Consider the following 21,709-nt stretch of genomic DNA (forward strand, 5'->3'; position numbering starts at 1 on the left):
CCATTGCTGCTCACTGATGTCCAGCCCGGCTGTGTGCTCAGCACCCTCCCCGGCGAACCCGCCCCTGCCCACCAAGTCTCCCACCTCATTAAAGAGCAGCTCCCTGCGCTGCTGCTTCCTGAGGTCCATCATCTTGACGGCCACCTGGCGGCCCGAGTGCTTTTCCCGGGCCAGGCACACGATGCCCGTGGAGCCCTCTCCAATCTTCACATAGCTGTCCAGCAGCAGCCGGGGGTCACCCTGGTCCACCACCATCCTGAGTGCGGCCTTGAACTGCTCGTGTGTCACAATGCCCGTGTCCTCGCCAGCCAGGGCACCCTTGGGCACGGCAGGATCTTGGGGCAGGTACAGGTTGCTGGTGCTGATCTGGGCTTGCCGGGTACGGGGAGAGCCTGCTGGGGAAGACCGGCCTGGAAGCGGGCCAGTGGCTGGGGCTGTGTGGAAGGACTTCTGGGGGCTGCTGGTGTCCGAGGCAGGCAGAGGACTGAAGGTCCCCATGGGCTGGTCTGAGGGCAAGGACTGCGCTTTGGTCACCAGGCTGGGTGGGGAGTCCTTCTGTGGTGGTCGGAAAGCAGAGTCGGGCTGCAGAGACAAGGCAAGTGACAGAGGGGTGTGGCTGAAGGAGGTCCGGAGCAAGCTCCCTCAAGCAGGGAGTGGCCACTGTGACATCTGGACACACTAGCGGCATCAAGCAGGGTTGCAGATCAAGCTGGGGAGGGGCTGTGGGCAGAGATTTTCAAGTGAAGCTGAACCCCAAACCCGGTCCCGATGGAAAGAGTCCCCAGGCTGAACAGCAACTTCTCACATCGCTCTGCTACTCCAAAGCAGACAGCCAGGTCCCTGGGGTGGCCTCAATCTGGGCATTTCTTCCTGGGCAAGTGGCAGCCAGGCCCTGCAGAGCCCACTGTGAGGCAGGGTCCTCCCTCTGTGCTGTGGGGCTCCCCATGTGGGCAGAGGTGGCACTGGGCAGGGAGCCGTGGAGAGGCTGCCACAGCTGGGGTCGGACAGCCTTTCCATGCCTGCAGCAGGAGTCTGCGTGTTGGTGCCAAGGGATTCTGACCCCTGCAGAGGCCTGCAGAGCTCTGTCTCCCGTCACGGGTTCTCAGGTGACCCCTCTGCGTTGGGATCTGGTGCCAGAGAGACCAGGATCAGGAGGGTAGGTCCAGACAAACCCAAGTCTTGAGGCCAGGGCTGGGGGGTGGTATCTTAAGGACTCCCCAGAGCATCCCCTCAGGTCCTCCAGGCAGGAAACTCCTGGCTGAGGAGGCCTGGGGAAGGGCAAGAAGGTGGAGTGCCAGTCCTTACAGCCCCTTGAAGGGAGGCTGCAGGGCAAGGGGAGGCATCCTGGTCCCCCAGGACGCCCCGTTCAGACCCAGCCCTGGGAGCCTTTCCTGGACCACACCCTGCTGCCCTGTGGTAGGAAAAGGACCCATCCTTCAGTTTTCCCCAAGGAGCTGGTGAAGTACAGGAAGACCCCTCCTGGGGATCATGGAATTTTAAAGGGTGCCAGGTGAGGGACACTGCAGGGACTATAGAGAGGCCTGTGTGCAACTTCTCTAAATTCAGCACACTGGCAGGCATCTTGTGCCTGTGCCTGCTGGGCCTGACTTGCAGGGAATCTCCTCAGTCACCTTGGGCTGGGCTGCTTGCCTGGGGTCCCCAAATCTAGGTCTCAGTCTCTGCTAGGACTGGCCACAGTTTTCTCAAGCTCTATTGCTGCATCAGGGGGCTGTCCCTGGCCTTGGGGTTGGGGTTAAATAGGTAGCAGTGGGGTGGGGGTGCTGCCAGCAGAAGGCCACAAACCTGCCTGCCCACAAAGGGGGCGTGGGCCTCTGGCAGGCTGTGCCTGGCTCAGCTTATCCTTTGCAGGGAAGAAGCCAGAAAGCCTCCCTGGACTGCCTGGCCTTCTTCATCCTCGGTAAGAGCATTGGAACAGCCAGCAGATTCTCCTGGGTCCCTGTCTCTCTGTTCCTCCACTGTGATGGCTGAACAGGACCTCTGGGCTCTGGGCAAGGCTTCAGGACCTGGTCGGCTCTGCCCTTCGATGAGTGTCTGAGCTGTCTCCTCCATAGAGGAGGGGGCTGTGTGCAGTGATCTGGGGACCTAGGTGAACCACAGATTTCTGGGCTTTAGAGTGTGACTCTGAAGGTCCCTAGAGATGCTGTATTTTCTCAAGGTCCCTAGGTTTGGATGTAGGTGTCCCCTGGCCCACACTTTGAGAAGCTTAGGAGGAATGAACTCTGTAATTCCATGGTCACAGGGAACTTCTGGGAAGGGCTGGGATGGAGGGTAGGGGAAGTGGGGGAGGGATGAAGGGGCCACCAAGTCTATGATGCCTGTCCTGGGAGTAGGGCCAGGCAGGCACCGGGAGGTGGGGTGGGACTCACTTTATCACTGTCACCCAGCAGGCCAAGGGTCTGTAAAAGGCTCAGGACTGAGGCAGTGCCTGCTTGTCAGCAAGACGTGGACCGAACTCAGAAAGCACGCCATCCTAGCATCATCTGGGGGCCACCTAAAGCTCCCTTGAAGGTCATTTTTTTTTTTTAGTACCGGGGACTGAACTCGGGTCCTTGCGCTTGTGCAGCAGGCGGCGAAACCACTGAGCTAAATCCCCGGCCCCCTGAAGGTCATTTTAATGGTCCCTTCTCTTCACCTGGAAGCCCCTAATGCAGACTTGGGGCGGGGGGACTTCCTTCCTTCACCTCTGGTCTCCAGGACTTCTATACAGATCCTCCCTGCTCTGTGGATGTGTGGGCTTGGGTGGAGAAGGGGATGAGCCATGGGGAGGGGCTGGGCTGGGGGTTCCCTTCCTTGTCCCTTGGTCAAGGCCCCTTTGGTGATGCTGCTGCAGATAGAGACAGAGCCTGTGTGCTGGGGCCTTGGACAGGAGCTCAGCACCAGTGTGCTTTGGGACATAAAGGGGAGGGACTGGCTCTGGTCCCAAGCATCCCCTGGTTGGCATTGCTCCTATTTCCAAAAGGAGGGAGGTTTCACTTAGTGTAACCAAAGGCAAAGACCCAATGAAACTCATTAAACCACAGCAGGAAAGGAAAAGGGGCCTGCCGTGATGGAAGGAATTAACTGTCACAGGCCATGAACTGAGTCTGGTTACTCGTATGGTGGAGACCTTGCGGAAAGGAGCCCGTTAGGGCCGGGGATTTAGCTCAGTGGTGCCGTCGCCTGCCTCACAAGCACAAGGTCCTGAGTTCGATCCCCAGTACCACCAAAAAGAAAAAAAAAAAAAAGGAAAGGAGGCCATGAGAGGAGCCGCACATTGAGTTACTGTGATGCCTTGTTTTCCCTGTTGGATCTGTGCCTGTCTAGCTGTGGGCTGAGGGGGCTGCACCCTAAGGGCCCTGAAGGCAGAGGCTAGGTTGTAACAGTTTTTAAAAAATAATAAAGCCATTCATTGAGGGCTTACCACCTTGACTGCCTTAAATGCATGATCTCATTTAATTTGCATGATTTGAGGGTTGTTTCGTTATCCCTTAGGTATGAGGACCACATGACCTCTATGACCACTATGCTGTGGTCCTGTTGGTGCTATGTGTCTCTGGCATATAATAGAATACAATGGTACACAGTAAGTGCTCAACCAATGTTTGCCTTCCCACTCTAAGTGGAACCACTTCTACCTCCATCCCCAGCTCTAACCATCTTGGGTCTACCTGCCCTTTTAGTTCTTCAGCTGTGCTGCCGGAGCACAGAACACCTGAGGCCTGTACTCAGACTTGCCTGAGCCATACCTGACACACAGACCTTGATGGCCTGAAGGTCTGGTAGAGCATGGCTGCCGGGTGGCAGCTGCCCCAAGTGTCCAGAGTTAGCTCCTGGCTTGTGTCTAGCAAGGAGGGCTGGCCTGGTCTGGGGTCCCGGGGTGGTAGAGCCTGAGGCTTCCCATCCGTGTTGGAATTTGCTTAAAGCAGTGGTTGTCATTGTCAACCAGGGTGTGTGTGTGTGTGTGTGCGTGTGTGTAGATTTTTCCCCTCCAGGGATGAAGAGATACTTGGCAGTATCTGAAGGTATATTTGGTTGTCCCTACTGGGAATGCCTCTAGCATCTAGTGGGTTCCAAGGTGCTGCTAAAAAGCACAGGACAGGCTCCACAACAAAAGATTAACGGACCTACATATCACCAACACAGTGGCACTGAAGCCTCTACCCTGCCTTTCAAAGGCCTGGCTAAAGAACACTTATCTAGAAAGGTGAGCCTGTGGGGCCTGTGGGGCCTAGAAAAGACCACTTCCTGGATCTGGGACTGTGGTCTCCACACCCAAGGTGACCCCACCCGCTTCCATGGTGGGGATACCCCGGCACACCCAGCAGCAGGGGCCTTGGTGGTTCTCAGGAAGTGGGAGATATGGACAGGTCTGTGTCTCCACTGTAAGGCGCTGGGAGCAGCCCAGACAGACGTGTGCCAGTGCCCAGCCCAGGGCCAACCCTTTCCCAAATCCCTGAAGCCAATCTACAGAACTGCTAAGGGGCCAGAGACCAAGCTCGGATTCTCACCTCCAGAATGGTGTGCACTGTCGCGCTATCACCTTAGTCTTCTGGGGGATGTCTCCCCAGTGACACAGCCTTCCAGAGACCCCTGAGCTCATGTTCCTTGCATGGATACATCAGGCCATGCCCTAGAGTAGTGACGGTGAACCTTTTAGAGACCAAGTGCCCAAACTGCAACCCAAAACCCACTTATTTATTGCAAAGTGCCAACACCTTGAGTTTAGAAAAAATAACATGGTGACTTGGCTCATGCGCCGACAAAGAGAACTCTGCATGCCCACTGTGGCATTCACAGGTTCACCATCATAGCACTAGGGGAAGCCCAGTCTTTTGCCCCAGTGAGGGGCTGGAGTGCACAAAACCCAAACCTTCCCTGGGGCCCTCAGCTGGCTGGAACCTAGAAAGCTTACAGGGCCAGGATGTCCCCACTTCCATCCAGGCGGGGCCTCACACTATCGCCAACAGGAGAGGCCCCCAAAGCCCTCCTGAGTGGGAGGGGAGGCTCCATCACTCATGGCACTGCTGGCAGCTGTCTCTCAGGCCTGACTTAGAACCCTCGTACCGTGGCTCAGGTTCACTGGTGCCGGTCTCTCAGAAGCTAGAGGACAGCTCGCTACCACAGCTGTAAAGCCTTTTAAGCAAAAACCAGGAGCCCCGAGGAGGTTCCAGAACAGGCTGGGTATCCCTGAGCAAGTACCTTCTCCCTGATGCCTTTTCTGATTCACTCTAAAAACCTGGGCACTGCCTCCCTGAGTCGGTCCTCTGGTGTGCCAAACAGGAAAGGGTGTAACTGTCACTGCAGGTAGCATGCTGCAGGACAGGTAAGAGGCAAAAGATGCTCTAGTCTGCCTGCCAAGAAATGTCACTTCACACTTTCCTCTCTCGCAAGAAAGAGATGCGTGGAGGCCGTCACATGGGCCGGAAGGCTGCTCTGTTGTGGTTCCTGACCTGGGCAAATTCAGTCCTCTGGCTCCTCATGTAGCACACTCACTGGAGAAGACACAACTATGGAAATGTGAAACAAAACAATAACACAAGTGGGAAAACACGGAAAGGAGGGAGCCAGGACAGAGGCAGGATTGTCACCCAGCGGCATCCAGGGAGCCCCTCTCTAGTCCTGGGTCAGGAGAGGGGAAGCGGAGTATCTGCTTTCCCAGGCTGGAGCACACACCTCCGCTGGGGTGGCTGCCCCCAGTGTGGTCCACCTAGTCCTTGGAGCACAGGTGTGTCAGCAGGGTGCCCCCACTAAATGATCTGGCTTACAGTCTCCGACTCACACATGCTAAGCCTTTGGAGGACATGGATTCAGTTGGCCCAGGATCCAAGCTCAGCTGAGGCTAAGCTAGCTCAGTGAGCATTCTGGTCCCACACCTTCTACCTGGCCCTGACCCAGCAGACTCACACCCTTGAGACCCATGCCCTTTAGACGCTTGCCCAGTCATGCCCGACGTCCCTGAGTGGCCCCAGTGTGACCTACCTTGCTCTGTGGCACAGGGCTTGGCTTGCTGCTGCTCAGGGGGGCCGTGGCAGGAGTGGACAGGAACATGCTTCGGAAGAGCCTGCGCTTGAGGCTGTTCTCCTGGGTCTTGGGGCTTGGGCTCCCTTCCCCACCTGGCCTGCCCAAGGCTGAGCCCACCAGGCAGGACTGTGGCCGGGCCTCCTCGGAGCTGTGCTTGGCAGCCTTCACTCCACGCCTCCCTGGGCCCATGGGGGGCGAGGAACCAGGAGGGGAACTCTGCAGGCAGGCACCCAGCTGCAGGCAGCGCTGTGAGGCACCCTGGAACTCAACAGGGCCCAGGGAGTGTGCCTTGGTGGCCAACCCATTGGGCAGGACCTGTGGGCTCTGTGGCTCGGGCCATGGCGTCTGCCTGTGACCTGCTGGTGTGGCCCCATTGCAGCTGAGGTAGAGACCGTGGGGGTCAGTGTGCTCAGACTGGGGGCTCTGGAGGTACATGTCTGGGTCAGCGGCCCAGAGCTCATCCCCTAGCAGCCCCAGGGACTGTGCCCGGCGTCGGCTGGTGGGGCTGCGGCCACGCAGGGTGTTGGAACTGATGACCGACAACTTCTGGATGTCATTGAGCAGCCCTGAGATATAGCCATCCATGGGCACGGAGCTGCCCCGCACCACTGTCTGCAGGGGAAAGAGAAGAGGCACAGGTAAGCAGCCCTTTGAGGTGGGGATGGTTAGGGTTAGGGTCCGGAGGGGAGCCTCCTAGGGACCCTGAGAGGAACACCTGTCGACCCACTCTGCGTTACCAAGCACTTTTTGATTTTCAGTCACTCCCAGGGCCCACAGTGGGTCAGGCCTAAGCTGGTGCAGCCCTCAGGGATACAGGGAGGAGCCCCCTTATTAGCAGGGCAGCAGGGGTTACACTCAAGCATGCCAAGTGGTGTAGCCAGCTGAGTCTCGGGAGCTGGGGAGAACAGGGAGAGAGGGCTGCATTCTCCAGCCCTTCCAGTGGCCTTTAGAGACTTGCAGAACCATCTGAGAAGTCCAGGGGCAGCCCCAACACACACTGGCTTTGTGGTCCACACACCTCGACAGGGCCCCTGACCCTAACTTCCACCAGGCTCTTCCAACTCCCATCTGGACCCCCACAGCTAAACTCCCCTGGTCTGGAAGAGCCCTGGCTCTTTTGGGGCCATGGGTCTAAATACTGCATAGGAGACACTTATACTAAAGAGTATTTGTGTTATCTGAAGTTCGAGTTTAATCAGGCATCATGGATTATTATTTGCTAAATCTGGCATCCCTTTCAGTGCCCAAAGATACTCCAGGCTCCTCTTCCTGGCTCCCCGGGGAGAGACTGATGAGCAGGGAATGGGAACAACTGGCTCCTCTACACTGTGAGCTGTGCTGCCTCTATACTGCTAGTGCCCCCGAGTGCCCAGGGGCTCTGCCAGTAGTTTCCTGTGGCGAGGCAGAGGACGAACCCCTTACCTTCATGGGCTGGAGCTGTACCCGGGTGATGTGAGAAGGGTCCACCACGGGCTTGGGTCGCCGCAGTGTGTCCAGGATGTTCTGCCATTGTGGTGGGAGGCCCACGAACTTGCCCTCTTTGGGGTCAAAGGAAGTGTGGACTCGGTGTTGGAAGTTCTGTGGGGCTGAGATCTCAGGACGTTTCTTCTTTTTCTTGCGGAACATGGTGCCTGCAAGGGGAGAGTCAAGCTGAGCTGTAGCACGGGGACCGTGGGGTGGCTGCAGTAGATGCTGGGAACTGGCTTGGGGCTCTCTTCCTCCCCGCTGCAGCACAACCCCTCTGTCCCTGGCCTTGGGCTTCCTGCTCACCCCCACTTCCTTAGGGAAGGGGCCAACTCCCAGCAGAAGCGTCTCAGAGACAACAAGCTGATACAGACTGTAAACAAGGAAAAGGGAAAAGGTGTCTCTCTTCTGTCTGTGCCACATCTGCCAAGGAGGCAGACTCTGGGGGTGTGTTTTTATAAAACCTAAAGCCCATTACAAATATCATTCACTGTCAAAGAAATTTTTAAAAGGGAAAGGAGGGAGGAGAGCTAGCAGGCTTATTTTATACAGCAAGTATGACCTTGATTCTCCAACCTGATAAGAGTACAAGGAGAGGAAAATTTGAACCAATTTCGCTTATGACTACAAACATGCAAATCTTAACAAAACTAGCAAATTGGCTCCAGTGGTGTATTAAAAGGGTTTTCTTTGTTTATCACTATCAGCTTGGGTTTGTCCCAGGATAATACAAGAGAAAACCTGTTAATATGATATGACATCAATAAAAAGCCAACCAGCTGATTCAGTCATGTTGCTCAGGCTGGGGCTGAGTATCCTAGGACCAGGGAGCCCCAAAAGGGCCCTCATGGCCAGCAGTACTTGGACTCAATTCCAGAAAGGGTCCAGGCCAAGGGACAGCCTGGGGTGGACCTGCAGTGGCCATCTTAAGGGCACAGCTCTCCAGAGAAGGCAGAGAACCCCACTCCTTTTGGGATTCCTCTCTGGTGTTAGAACTCTGCACAAAACATCACTGGTGGCCATGCCTGCTTGTCTCATTGACGGGAGTTTTTTTTTTTTTGGACCAGGGACCGAACTTGGGACCTTTTGCTTGTGAGGCAGGTCGTGGAACCACTGAGCTAAATCCCGGCCCAAGGTTTGCTTTTTAGGTCCTCCTGACCTCCAGGAACAGTTAGGAGTGATGTGGACTTGCAAAGGACAAAAGACTAGAGCTCTGTTCTCTCCCAACACAACCCTCTCCCCAGCTACCCCCTCTGAGCTGAGCCCTTGGCTCTTGTAGGAAGGCACGGAGAGCCATCTTTAGCAAATGGTCTAAGTGACTTGGGATCTCCCTCCTGAGCCCATCCTAATGGTGATTTCAGAACACGATCTTCCCAGAGCCAGCAGGAAAGGGCTAGCAGAAAGAACAGCCCAGAGTCCAGGGTCCAAGCTTCCAGTGGTGAGGGCGAGGAGCTGGCAGAATCCATCAAGTGAGCCCAATTTAAAAGGGAGGACTGCTGGGAGCATCTGACACATGGCAAGGCCAGCACTGTCTGGGATGGCACGGCTATGTAAACAAAAAATCCAGAAGATGCTTCATACACAATGTTATGGGGATTAAGTCAGTGAATTTAGAAGGTCCTCAATTCAAGGTCAACATTTTAAAAAGTTGAGCTGAGTGTGGTGGTGCACATGTGTAATCCCAGCACTTGGGAGCCTGAGGCAGGAGGACTGCTGCAAGTTTGAGGCCAGCCTGGGTTACATAGCAAGACTCTTGTCTCAAAAAAAAAAATGCTGAAGTTTCAAAAAAAAAGACAATTGAATTTTATGTACCTGTAACAAATCCAAAATGAAAAGATATCATTTACCAATTTGCATTAAAATATCAAATACATAGGAATAAATCTAAGGAAACCTGAGCAGGGTCTTCACATAGAAAAATATTAAACATTACTAAAGATACGAAAGAATGTTCACAGATTGGAAGATTTAATACTGTGAAGATGTCAATTACTCTCAAATTAACCTATGGATTTATTTCAGTCTCAGCATATTTCTTCTGGCAGAAATTGACACACTGATTCTAAAATGTACAGCGAAAACAGAGATCCAGGAATAGCCCAGGCAATCTTACAGAACGAATCTGGAGGATTATACTAAATATATATCAAGATGTATTATAAAGCTACCCTAATTAATACAGTATAGAACTGGCACAAGGGCTGCCAAACAGACCAATGGAACAGAAGAGAGAATCTAGAAATAGAACCACTCATCCGAGGTCACTTGATTTATGACAAAGGTGACACTGCACTGTGATGGAGAATGGATGATCTTTTCAACAAATGTCGCTGAAGTGATTACCTGTCCATGTGGCCAAAGATGAACCCGGAAAAATGAGTTCAGATCATGCTCCCAAATTAACAGGTGAAATGCTGCTGGTGGCGGGAGGGGAGGTGCTGTTTGGCTGTTTCTCTCCCCGTGTCTGGTGCCGCTGACCACCATGGTCCAAGTGTGCTGGGTCCTTCTGGTGGCCCTGAGCGGCTGGATCCAAACCTGTCCACATCCATGTGTCCCAGAAACAAATTAAATATCCAGGTTCTCTTTGCCTAAAGCAGAATTCTCGATGGTACAATGTAGGGGTAGGAAAATATTACCGAAGATATTACCTATACGAATGTGTCAGTGCAGTAGGAATACAATAAATATTTGGAGGAAATACATCAAAATAATTGCTACATGTTCAGCCAGTAGGGCTGCAGGTGACTGACTTTCTGCTACCTCATTCTCTACTCTTTTAGAGTTTCCTTAAAGATGATGGATTGCTTTTCTGAAGATAATAAGATACTTTTAAATCAAGAGAGCAGTGATTCCTGAAGACTGAGTCTAAGAGACACTCACCCACCCTAGTATCCAGAGGTGCCCAGCCACTGTCAATGTAAGACTTTGTCACAGATGTCCCCTGTTCGGGCACACTCAGCTGCTCACTCGGAAGCCCTCAACTTGCCATTTCCAAGGCTCCCTAGTTTCCAAGGCCCACGGTTACTTCATTTGCTCTGAGGCTGTTTCATTCCATCAAATCAGCCCATGCCAGCCTCCAAGCTGTCAAGCCCAAGATCTCCACCTCTGCATCCACACCCCATTCACAGAGCCAAGGAGCTGTCCGCAAAGACACAGAGAGGAGTGAGGGGGGAGTAGGGAGTGCCTGCATTTCCTGCCCGGAAAAATGAGGGCCTCAGACCTAAAGGAGTGAGGCAGAGCCAGACAAAGGGCAGGCTCCAGCGGCCCCAGCTCCTGTCTGACACTTAGCCTTCACCTGAGGAGGGAGGCTGAGGTTGGGCCTTGGGGTAAAAGCACACTGTTGTGTCTGAGAAGTGCTGTGAACTTTGCTTTTCTGTGTGATGGCAGACTTGACCTCTTGGTGGGTGGGTGCAGGACTGGGGCCAAGGGGGCACTTAGTTCTGGGAGGGAAGAGTCCACCCCAACCAGTTTGGCACAGATCCTGTGGCTGCTTCCTGGAGCCTGGCAGAGGGGAGCTGGGCAGTTCCTGGCAGAGGCTTTCTGGAGGAAATGCTGCCACACCTGCCAAGGCCAAGCTGGTGGGAGAGTTCAGGGAGCCACAGGCCTGGGGTCACTGAAGTGTGAGGAGACTCAGAGACAGGAAGGGCAGGAGCTTTTCTTGAACACCTGCTAATGGGCTAGGCCATCTCTAAGGACAGGCAGTCCTGAGAAGCAGGAGTTAGTATTATCCACATATCTGGACAAGGTCCAAAGAGGCTAAATAACTTGCTCTGGAACACAGAACCAGGAATGACGAAGTTGGAGCTTGAACCCAGATCTGATCCCAATACCCCCAATCCATCCTTCTGCCTACCTGACCATAGGAGCTAGGAGCAGTGGGGAGACAGGGCAGCTCCCGCCACCCCACTTGGCAAGTCCTTCCCTGGACTCATCAGTGAGGTGAAACCCCGGAGGACCCAGCTGCTCTGATTTGTAGGTTGGCCCTTACCCTGGTATGGAACCAGGGGTTGTTTGCCCTGCAAAGGGTGGGTAAAATATTGCAAAGAAGTCATGGTGCAGGGTGCGGGTGGGGGGCTTTGGTGGTCAAGGCCTGGCATATATGCAAAGCAGAGCCCCTCTGAAGGGAACCAGGCAACCCAGAGACTTGGCCCCAGGAGTGGTGGGCAGGGTCAGTGGCTGATGCTACTGCTCCCCTGTGACAAGGAGGAGCCTGGCTTGGCTCCTCTGGTGCCCACGTCAGGGATGAGGAAGCCTGAAGTGTGGGTGGGTCACCCTCTTCAACTGTTTCTCCTCTGGAGGGAGAAGATGTTTATGTGCTAGGGCCTGGGATGCCACCGCTAGATATGGGGCATCACAGAGCCAGGGCAGAGCTGTATACACTGAAGTCTGCATTTATACCTCAGAGCAGCTTGGACATTCAAATAAGCCTTGCCATTCTGGGCAACCCTCTGGGAATGCATCTGCCCCAAACATGCTCTGGGTTTGCAGAATTCCTCTTTGGGAATCACCTCTGGAAACTGCCTTGAACACTGGCACCCCAGCCCCTCTGCTTGGTCCCAGGAGTGACAGTGTTCAACGTGGTTGTCCCCTTCACCTTCCAGGCCCAGCTTTGAGTGAGTCTGGGTTGTTTTCAAACATTGAATCTCTTTCAAGGGTACACCCCAAGGTGGAAATGTGGCTACCAGAAAGTGAACCTGGGGCGTCTGCAGCTTCTCTCAAAGGGGCAGGATCTGGCCAGCTTCATAAGTTCTGAGGTGTTGGTAAAGTGTTTGTTAGGAATGAGGCTTGTGGGATTCCCCGCCATTTCCAGGCAACTGGGAAGTGAGGAGGCAGCTCTATCCTGGGCCAGCTCCCGGTTCCCAGGCAGCTCAAGGTGTCAGTGAGCCAGAGTAGGGGAGGCACAGCCTGGCTTCCTTCAAGGGAGGCTCCGGGCTTGTTTATCCACAGCCGTGAGGCTCAGCAAGACCTCAGGGCTTGTGACCTTGGCCTACTCTCCTTCTCTAGGCCTTAGCATTTCTGCTGGTGACAAGGGGCTGGCCGCATTCATGTCTGCCAGCCTTGGCAGGCACGGCAAGGGGGGTGACAGCATGCTCTACAGCATGTTCTTGCTCAGGGAGCAGTTCTAGGTATTTTTAATAATCATCCCCTGGGGAGCACCTAATATCAGTACCAGGCTCTGGACTGAGCATGTCACATACGTGATCTCCTGCCCACAAGTCTAGAGCCGAGCACAATTACTGTCGCCATCACACAGGCAAGGAACCTAGAGGCCACAGAGATTAAGTGACTTGCCCAAGACTCGAGGGTGAACTCGGCTGCAGTCAGCCATGAGCACACACCACCTCATTGTGTGTCATTCTCAGGCCCACCCAAGACACCCTGGGAAGGGCTTATCCTAGAATCACAGCCTGGAAAGAGGGAAGCTACAAAACTTAGACAAGGACACTGGTTACTGCCACCATCTGGCTCCAGAGTGGGCTGCAGGGGACTTGGTCCCCTCTACAGGGGGGCCTGACACCCCAAGATCTGCATCAGGGTTGCCTGGCCTCTCTGTAGCCCTCCTTAGGCTCTGTTACACATACACTTCTGTAAGGAGGGCTGGGTCCCTCGGCCCCCTGTAAGAATTTCTGTGAACAGAAGGCTAAATTTCATTGGAATAGTCTGGCTGGAAAGATTTTTCTCAACCTTTACTTCCTGGAGTTTGTTTGAATATAAAAATTACATTATTGATTCCTTTACTCAAAAATATTTATTATATACCTATTGTACTCGGGGCTCTAGGGACCATGGTATACAAGATGAGATCCTCTCCCTCACTCAGGTCAGTTTGTTTCTTCCAAGCAGGAGTTATGGCGGCCTGCACCATCCACGGAGATGGTGAGGTGCACTCCACACAAGCCCTGCCCTCTTCCCACCCCAATTTCTGTCCCTCTGCTGCACTTCTGAGAAGAGCCTTCACATGGCCAGCGGCGCTCTAGTGTGCTCAGCAACAGGGAGCTCCTGCCCCTTTCCCAGGGCCCTGCCTTCTGTCCCTTGGTCCTCTTGCTGCCGATCTTTGTGTGGAACTGAATTCTGCTTCCCCTCAGCCCTAACCAGGGTCCAGGTCTGCTCTCTGCTCCTCTGCATCTGATACAAGGGGCAAGAGAGGCAGCACCCCAGAACTCTATTATGGCCCCCTAAAATACATCAGGGTTAATGAAATTTCACCTGCTTTTCTGTCCAGTTACCACCCGCAGAGCAGGAGATCTTGGCCCCAGGCTGGTCCCTCTGCCCCGTGCCCACAGGTGTGTACACCAGGTCAGGAACCTGGCGCCAAGTGTGGTAAGTCCTCAGAGGCAGAGTTTACCCACAGGCTCTGCTGTCTGATTTCAGCGACCCAGGGAGATGTGGCATATGCCAGGGCAGACAGTACTGTGCAGGTAACAAGCCACATATCTGGTCCCCCGGCTCCTTGTCACCATCTCTACACCACGAGCCCCAGTGCATCCCCACGGGAGAGATAATGGGCTGTTATTTAAAAGAATCTAATCTCATTCAGTGGCTGTGTCAACACTCCAGCCGATGAGAAGATGAGAAGCTGGAGAGCCCGGGTGGCCAGACGAGTAGGTCAATATTGACTCAGGCCACCTATCGGCCCGTTCCAACCAGCTCGGACAATGCTGTATCTGAGTCAGACCAGCCCTCTGACCTCCCTTACTATATCCCCTTCCTCTCCCGGTGCATGGTACAGGACTTTGCCAGCCATGGGAAGACCTGAAGCACGACATTCCCTGGGCTGCAGGCCAGGGACCCTCTCCCTAACTCAGATTCCAACAGCCTCCACACACAGAAGCCTGAGACGTTTGCACAGAGTCCTGAATGCCAAGCCAGAAAGAATCTCTACAGTCTCTAATCACAAGAGGGCCCTGGGGCCAGGGATTTAGCTCAGTGGTTTTGCCACCTGCTGCCTAAGTGTAAGGACCCGAGTTCGATCTCTGGTACCAAAAAAAAAAAAGAGGGCCCTGTGCTTTTATAGTGCTTAACTCCTCATATCTCTATTTTGTTTACCTCCTTGCTTTAGGCTCAAAAAACCAGCACGAGATAAGCTAAGCCTACTGGCTCTATTTAAAAGGTGGCAGGCAGGAGACGGAGAGAAAGGGAAGATACGAATATAAAAAGCTTACCGCATACATGCTAGATACTGGGTGCTTTTTGTTAGTGCATCTAATGGTTAATAGTAGATATTACAAGCTTTGTTTTACAGACAAAGAAACCAAAGTTTTACAGATGAAGCAACCATCCAAGATGGTAAGTGTGGAGCTGGGATGCAAAGTCCCCAACTCCTAGCTCCAAGGTCATCCACCACCATGGCCAATGTCCAGAGAAGTCAAATGAAGAGCCCTAGATCACACAGCTACTTGGAGCAGAAACGAAACTGAGAGCCTCTATCCAAAGACCTCCTCTGCCCCAGGCAGCAGTGAGCTCAGGCTCTCCAGGGACATGTGTCCACATGTAACAGGTACACAGGATGCTGCTGTTTCTGCCACTAAATCTGGATCCATTTTAGAAATGGCCCCTTCCCTAGTCCTCAGACCCCCAAATTAGAGTCTCTTACCACAGGGCCTCCTTGGACCCTCTGCCTTTTACTTTATTTCTATTGTTTTGCTCTAACACCCTCCAACAGCATCTTACCAAACGGCTAGACCATTCTCAAAGTCCTCTAAGGGAGGAGGGCTCAGGGTAGCTTAACCTCTTCTAACCAGAGGCTGGTGAGGCTGCCCCTGGGGCTGCTGGACACTCAGTATACAGTAATTCCTCACATCTACGCTGTGGGGACAGCCTCACTATCCCTGGTTACAAACAACATTAAAAAGTTTGCAGAGAAGTAAAGCAACTTGCTTAAGGAGTCAAAAGCAAAGTCAGGATTCAAACCTAGCTCTTCCTGGTTGCAAATGTGTCCTTCGCCAACTGTCCTATACACGGCCCGAGGAGAACTCACAGCTTGCAGTATATGCTGCATCAACTACAAAAATGAGCACAGACATAGAAGGGAGCCCTCCCCCCGCAACCTCCACCTAGAAAAACAAGCCAGAGGAGCCTAGAATAAGGCAGGTTATGGAGAACGCAGCACACACCTGGGACCCCTCTGTGTCTCAGCCCTTGCTGCTCCTTGCACCTACACCACGCGTGGAATGCCACTCCCTGGGCGTATGAAGGTCTGGGGCAATGGTACAGGCTTGGGTGATACTGCCTTGCCACACACAGGCATCAAACCGGATGACAGTCAGAGGCTGGGCGCAGCACGGGTCAAGCTGTCTGAAGCTCTACTAACCTACCTTGGGGCTGAGGCGTCCAAGTGACTTCGAGAGCACCCACGAAGGATTGAGAAACACCACCGCGAGAGGGCATGCGGCTGCCTCACAATCCCAGGAGGAAGCCAACTCAGGAGGGCCACCTGCCTGCCTACTGTCCCTCGGCAAGCTCTGGAGGCCCCTCACTCACCTCTGGGCCGCTTTCTTTGCCTCCTCTTCCTCGAGTCTCCTCCCTTCAGCGGTCAGGTATCTTAGGCGCAGAGGAGCAGGAGGCAAGGAGTCTCCAGGGCCAGTCCTTCGCAGGCCTAGGCAGAAACACACCACAAATACATTGCTACAGATGTAGTAAGTGCCCTCATGGATTCTGCGACTGGCTGGAGTCCAGGGCGTTGGGAGCCGCCCCGCACCCGCCTCCGATTGAGCGACCCCGGGGCTGAGGCCGGGCGGCTGCCCCGGGGCGCACAGAAGGGGGCGGTGGGCGCAGAGCGCTTGGGTCGAAGCCTCCGCAGTCCGCCACGGCCCCCGCGCCCCTGCTGCCGGCGGCGCCACGCCGAGGTCGGTCGCGCTCCTAGGGCCCCAATCCAGCCATGCCCACGGCCGAACTTCGGGGACGCAGAGCCCCGAGAAGGGGGCGCGGGGGGAGAGCGGCCCGGCCATCGGCACCCACCTGCGGCGCGGGAAGCCCGGGAGCGCTCGCGAGGCCGTCCCGGCCCGCCCTCCGCGGGAAGGACCTCGCCGGGGAGCGCGGGAGGGGCTGCGCTGCATGTTTGCGCAGCGCCGCTGCACCTGGCCGCGAGTTTGATTTCAGGGTGTGGCCTCAGGTGGGACGCGGAGAGCGCCGGCCGGGGAAAGGGGGCGCGGGGAGGGGCCTCGGGGAGGGGCCTCTGCTGCGGGCCGGCCTGGCCAGCGCGTCGCCTGACTGCCGGGCTCCAGCCCCTCCACCTCCAGCCCAGATCCCACGGCCGCGCCTGCCGCGATCCGCCAGCCTGCGGCGCAAAGACCCGACCTGGATTATGCGCTGCGCGCTGGCTCTGCTCAATTAATTCTGTCTTTTGCCTTGCAGATGCGCGCGCTGAGGCCGGCCCACTCTCCAGCACCTGAGAAGTGTCGAGGGCGTCCACCCACGCATACCGTACAGCCTAAGCTGCAGTCCTAAACCTGGCACCTGAGCCTGCTTGTCCCATCCAGACAAGGACTGGCTCGGGGTAGCTTTCTTGTGCAGACTGGAGAGCAGGGTTTAAGGGACCCCAATTCCTGGGTCACGCCTTGCTTACTCCTGAGAACACTGACCTCAGGATTCCAGGGTAGGGGCCCTTGGGAGAGAGAACGCTTCCAAGAGCACCACACCCCGAAACAGAGAGGGTGGGGCCCACACAGGAGCCTTCTACTTAAGTCTCTGATCCAGAGTCAGCACCCCCTGGAATTGTCCCATCTGTCCCCGTCACTGCCCTAGCCAAAGGCGAGGATGACCGGTCCCAGCGTCTCACTGGAGCTTCCCCTTGGGCGCAGGTTGGGACAGGCTGCCTTGCTTCTATGGGAGACAGTGCAGTTCCTGTGTTGGGGGCAGAAGGGGCCACCTTCCCCTAAGAAGGGATCGAGAAGACCCTTGCTGTCCTGGACTGCACCTCTAGATGAGGCTGTGTGCTGGCTGAGGGCCGAGGTGATTCTGGCTTGGAAACTCGGTACATCTGGACCCCAAATGGGTGCCTTTAAGTAGTGGCTGGCCGATTGCCATGTCTCGGAGCAGAGACTGATTTTTTTTTTTTTTACCCTTGTTGAGTACCTAAAATTTCAGTTAGCAATTGAGGTCACTGTTGCCACTCATTTTTGTTCACTGATTCTTTAGCTGTGTCAATGCTGTTTATGGATAAACCATTTTCATTCTGAGTTCTATTGTATGCAGTTTTACTGTAAGTCTTTCGCCACAGAGAGCTAAGGTGACCCATGGGGACTTGCTGGCCCCATACCGGCCTGCACCCTGTGTCTGGCTGCGCCACAAGCCCTGATCCCCTGGCTGCCCCAGGGAAGGCATGGATGTGCTAGGCAGAGTCGTTGGCCCTGTTTACTTTGGGAGGGTGACATAGAAGCCAGGGCAGCTGACCACCAGCCCTCTGCCATCTCCCCAGTACACGTGTGTCTGTCCATAGCCTCCGTTCTCTTCTCCTTACTCCCCTCTGTGTCTTTCCTGAGTCGATTCTTTCTCTTTCCTCTGACTGGACACTGTAGGCTGACTCTGTGGGCCAAACCCCGACCTTTGTGGCCACCCAGAAAGCTGACTGCTGAGTTCCTTGAGGGGGCCAAGCGAGGCTTTGCTCACAGGCTAGTTAACCAGGGGCGTAGGTGCACTGGCCTGATGCTGGCTACAGGAAGAAGGTTGTGCTGTACAGAAGCCGGAGAGGGAGAGTGGCTGCTGAGGATTTGAAATGAACCAAAGTTAAAATGAAATGCATCATGTGGTTGAACCTAGAATCAACACCCTAAATTACTTTTTGCTGGCTCAAAATTGCATGTGTGAATTTTTTTTTTTCTAATATAAATGCCTTACATGCCAAAACCACAGCTCCAAGCAGTACTTTTGTGGCTTTTCTTTTTTTGGTACTGGGGATGGAACTCAGGTCGTTGCTCTTGTGGGGCAGGCGGCCGCACCACTGAGCTAAAGCCTGGCTCTCCAAGCAGTACTTTTGTACTATTGAACTATAAAAAAATGTGATATTAGAATATTATCAGAAATAAGCTGGTATTTAACTTGGTTTGAATCCAGGTTTGGGTATCCCAGAATGTCTACTAGCTAAATCCCATCTTCACTCTTAGGGAGTAAGTCTAGGAAACCCTGGATTCCTTCCACTCTTGGGAGCTTCAAGGGCCTGGGAGACTCAAGAGAGGCAGAGGCTTCCAAATAAGACTGACCAAGGAGACCATGTGAGCCCCATCACTGGAGGTGATTAAGACTAGCTAACATTTAAGTATGCCAGAGAAAAAGTTCCCATGCTGAATAAAAGATTAGGTGACCTTTTGGGACCACCCCAGCACCACCCTCTGTGTCTCCAGGCTTCTCTACACGTGGTTTGCTGCCTAGGGTGAATGAGCCCTGCACGCTGGGATGTCTGGGATCCACAGGATTCACAGCCAGGGTCCTGAGTAATTACTTCCTGTGTGTCACCTCCCGTCTCTGTCTCTGTTCTCTGACCCCTGCCCAACCAAGCACTGCCCAGGAGAGGGCAGAATGGCAGTGTGGGAAATGTCAGGACCAGTCTGGGAGACAGCTCGAGTCTCCCTCTGGCCGCCTTCCCTTCTCAGGTCGCTTTACCAAGCAGGGGAGTGGAGGACTGACACCCTCTCCTGAAGAGCCTTGGCTGCCGGCATAGGTCTCTGGCCGAAGGAGCTGTCTGGGCACCGCCCTTCTACAATTGGGTAGGAGCCCTGGAGAAAGACACCAAGAACAGACATTTCCTGGAGCAGCCCTGCCTGCTCTGGGAAAGGTTTGGGCTGCCAGGGCCTCGAGGCAGCACTTTCCAATCTTTCAGCCTGTGTCTGTCAGGCCTGTTGTAACATTGAGCACCAGCAGCCAGGGCAGAGATTCCAGGTTAGGGCCAAAGAGGGAAGATACGGATCGGCTTGTGGTTTAGAAATACAAACACATTATCCTTTCCCTGCACCTTTATATTGGTGACTTGAAAAGCTTCCTGAGGATCAGGAACCTATTAACAAGCTCTCTTACTCCTTGTTCAGCTCCTCACTTGGGATGGCTCTGCCCTCCTCTGATAATCGTAACAGTAATGCCTGCCAATTACTGGATGCTTCCGGTGGGCCAGGTCCCACACTAAGCTGCGTGTATTACCTCCCTAATCCCTCACCGTCCTGGAATGTAAGCACAGTGCTATTACCATTCTCATTGCACAGATGGGGACGCTGAGGTGAGGATTGGTTAAGGAACTAGCTTAAGGTCTTATAATTACTTCTACGTGCTGAATGTTGTGCCTCTCTCCAAATTCATATGTTGAAATCTAATCACCAGTGTGAGGGTATTAAGAGGTGAGGCCTTTGAGGGTGATTAGCTCATGAAAGCAGAGCCCTCGTGAATAGGATAAGTGCTTTTATAAATGAGCCATATGAGGTTCTAGTGAAAAGACAGAACCTGCTGCTCATCGTGGATTTCTCAGCTCCCAGAACTATGAGAAGCAAATTTCTATTGTTTACGATGTACCCAGTCAATGGCATTCTGTTACTGCAGCCTGCATGGAGTAAACCAGTTACTGAGCAGAGAACCAGAATCTGACTGTAAGTGTACTTGAGTCTGACCCCAAAGCCTGCCCTCCTAACTCCTGCCGCTCTGAAGGTCCTGGTGCCAAGGACTGTGAATAGCTGGGGAGAGGCCAATGCAGACCATTGCCTGGCAGCCTGAGACATGTGAGCTCCAGAACGATGGAGGGACATGCAGAGGGTCCCATAATATGGCACCAAATAGGAAGGGCACAAAGGTCACTGAGTCCCCCAGGTGCCGGATTCCCCTAGTCATGAGCCAGAACCCTGCCTGAAGTCCCCAGTCTGCCTCTCCCAAGCCTTCTGTCCTGCACAGATCCAAAATGAGCTCTACAACGTCGGGCCCACATTCAGAAACACTGATGGGGAGGAGGGGATGACACATCTGCTCGCTCTGTGGCAGGAGGAGCCCTATGGAGCCTGGCTCTGGGAGGGTGACTGCTCATTCACCCTGGGGACCCTAGCCTGAGAAGACCCTTTCCCCTCCTCGCTTCCAGAAGGCCCCAACCCTCATCCTTCCTGCTCTGGGGTTGACCTGGGTCAGGGCCCCCCACCCCATCTCTCTTTTGTGGTGCACTGAGAGGTACAAACCTCTGAGGACCTGGCAGCATGAACAGAGAGCTGATTCTGGCAAGCCCATGGGGCCTCAGATAGGAGGCAGATGGAGCCCTGCTGTGAGGTCACCGATTCCTGTGGGATTAGAGCCCTTTTGCCTCTCTAGCCTTATGTGTTTTCTTGGCCTCAGTTTCTTGATGTAGATCATGGGGGAAATGGTTGCTCACCTCCCTCAGGATGGTGGTGGATGATGAGGTCTAGAGCATTAGGATCCAGGGGTCCTGAGGACCAGTAGCTCTAAATAGCATGAGCACAAATGTTGAAGGAACAAGGAGAAAACTCGCCTCCCTTACACGGTGTGCATGAGTGGACTTGGATGGTTGCGCGCATGCGCGCGCACACACACACACACACACACACACACACACAGTCGCACACACTCACCTGTCATGGGGAGCAATGGAGCCCAGTTTGGTGTGGTACAAAGCAGAATCCCAGGATTCTTCCAGAAGGCTACCACTGTTAAACCAACCCAAAAGGTTTATCTACTTCAGATCCCAGAAAGTGACCCCAGCCCTGTCTAGGGACCACTTCCAAATTTGGGAAAAGTCCAGAGGGCCCCCAATGCTGCTGAATGGCTCTGTCCTGCTGATGCCCTGGGCCTCTGCAGAGGGAAGATGCCCCATCCAGAGCCTCCAGCCTTTCTCTGCTCCCTCTTCTTGAGTTCCAGTCTGTGCTGGCTGGCCTATGCCAATGGGACTGTATGGGACGGTCCCTCCAGCACAGACTGGCATGGGGGCTGACCCTGTCTGATGTCTCAAAGGGGCCTGGCAACTTGAGATAAGCTGCTCAGGCACAGAGACCACCGCAGGCTGTGGCACCCTTCCCAGGTCTTTGGAGGCAGGCACTGAGCTACCCTGGGAAGGGCTGAGAACAGAAAGTGCCACCTCTGCACTGAGGACACTCATTTTGGAGACATGATGAATTCATTTAATATCTTTGCGCTGCAATTGCTCTGCAGCCCCTGTTCTTAATGGTCCCCAAAGTTCCAGCCAAATGTCTTTTGCTGGCACTTTAGCTCTTTGACTGGCATTTTTGCAGGCAGAACTGACAGCCGG

The 21,709-nt window shown here is 54.2% G+C and overlaps 1 protein-coding gene across 6 annotated transcripts in view; it reads right to left on the reverse strand.

Annotated features, from left to right (window-relative positions):
- Window positions 1-21,709, reverse strand: part of Pak6 (p21 (RAC1) activated kinase 6) — a 33,462-nt gene that overhangs the window by 2,892 nt on the left and 8,861 nt on the right. For 3 of the 6 annotated variants that reach the window (XM_004861541.4, XM_004861544.3, XM_004861543.4), the window contains exons 3-6: window positions 15,967-16,081; window positions 7,444-7,652; window positions 5,980-6,633; window positions 85-582 (exon numbers count right to left, since the gene is read on the reverse strand). In XM_004861541.4, the coding sequence (XP_004861598.1) occupies window positions 85-582; window positions 5,980-6,633; window positions 7,444-7,647 (1,356 nt within the window). In that variant the 5' untranslated portion in view covers window positions 7,648-7,652; window positions 15,967-16,081. Of the gene's footprint in view, window positions 1-84; window positions 583-5,979; window positions 6,634-7,443; window positions 7,653-15,966; window positions 16,082-16,443; window positions 16,712-16,782; window positions 20,938-21,035; window positions 21,157-21,709 lie in introns of those variants that run through there. The other 3 variants (XM_004861546.3, XM_004861547.3, XM_004861545.3) reach the window with 3 other exon arrangements.

The sequence above is a fragment of the Heterocephalus glaber genome, unplaced genomic scaffold, assembly GCF_053883595.1.
Source record: "Heterocephalus glaber isolate CG9 unplaced genomic scaffold, H.glaber_assembly_v1.0 deba00000809, whole genome shotgun sequence".
Classification (NCBI taxonomy): domain Eukaryota; kingdom Metazoa; phylum Chordata; class Mammalia; order Rodentia; family Bathyergidae; genus Heterocephalus; species Heterocephalus glaber.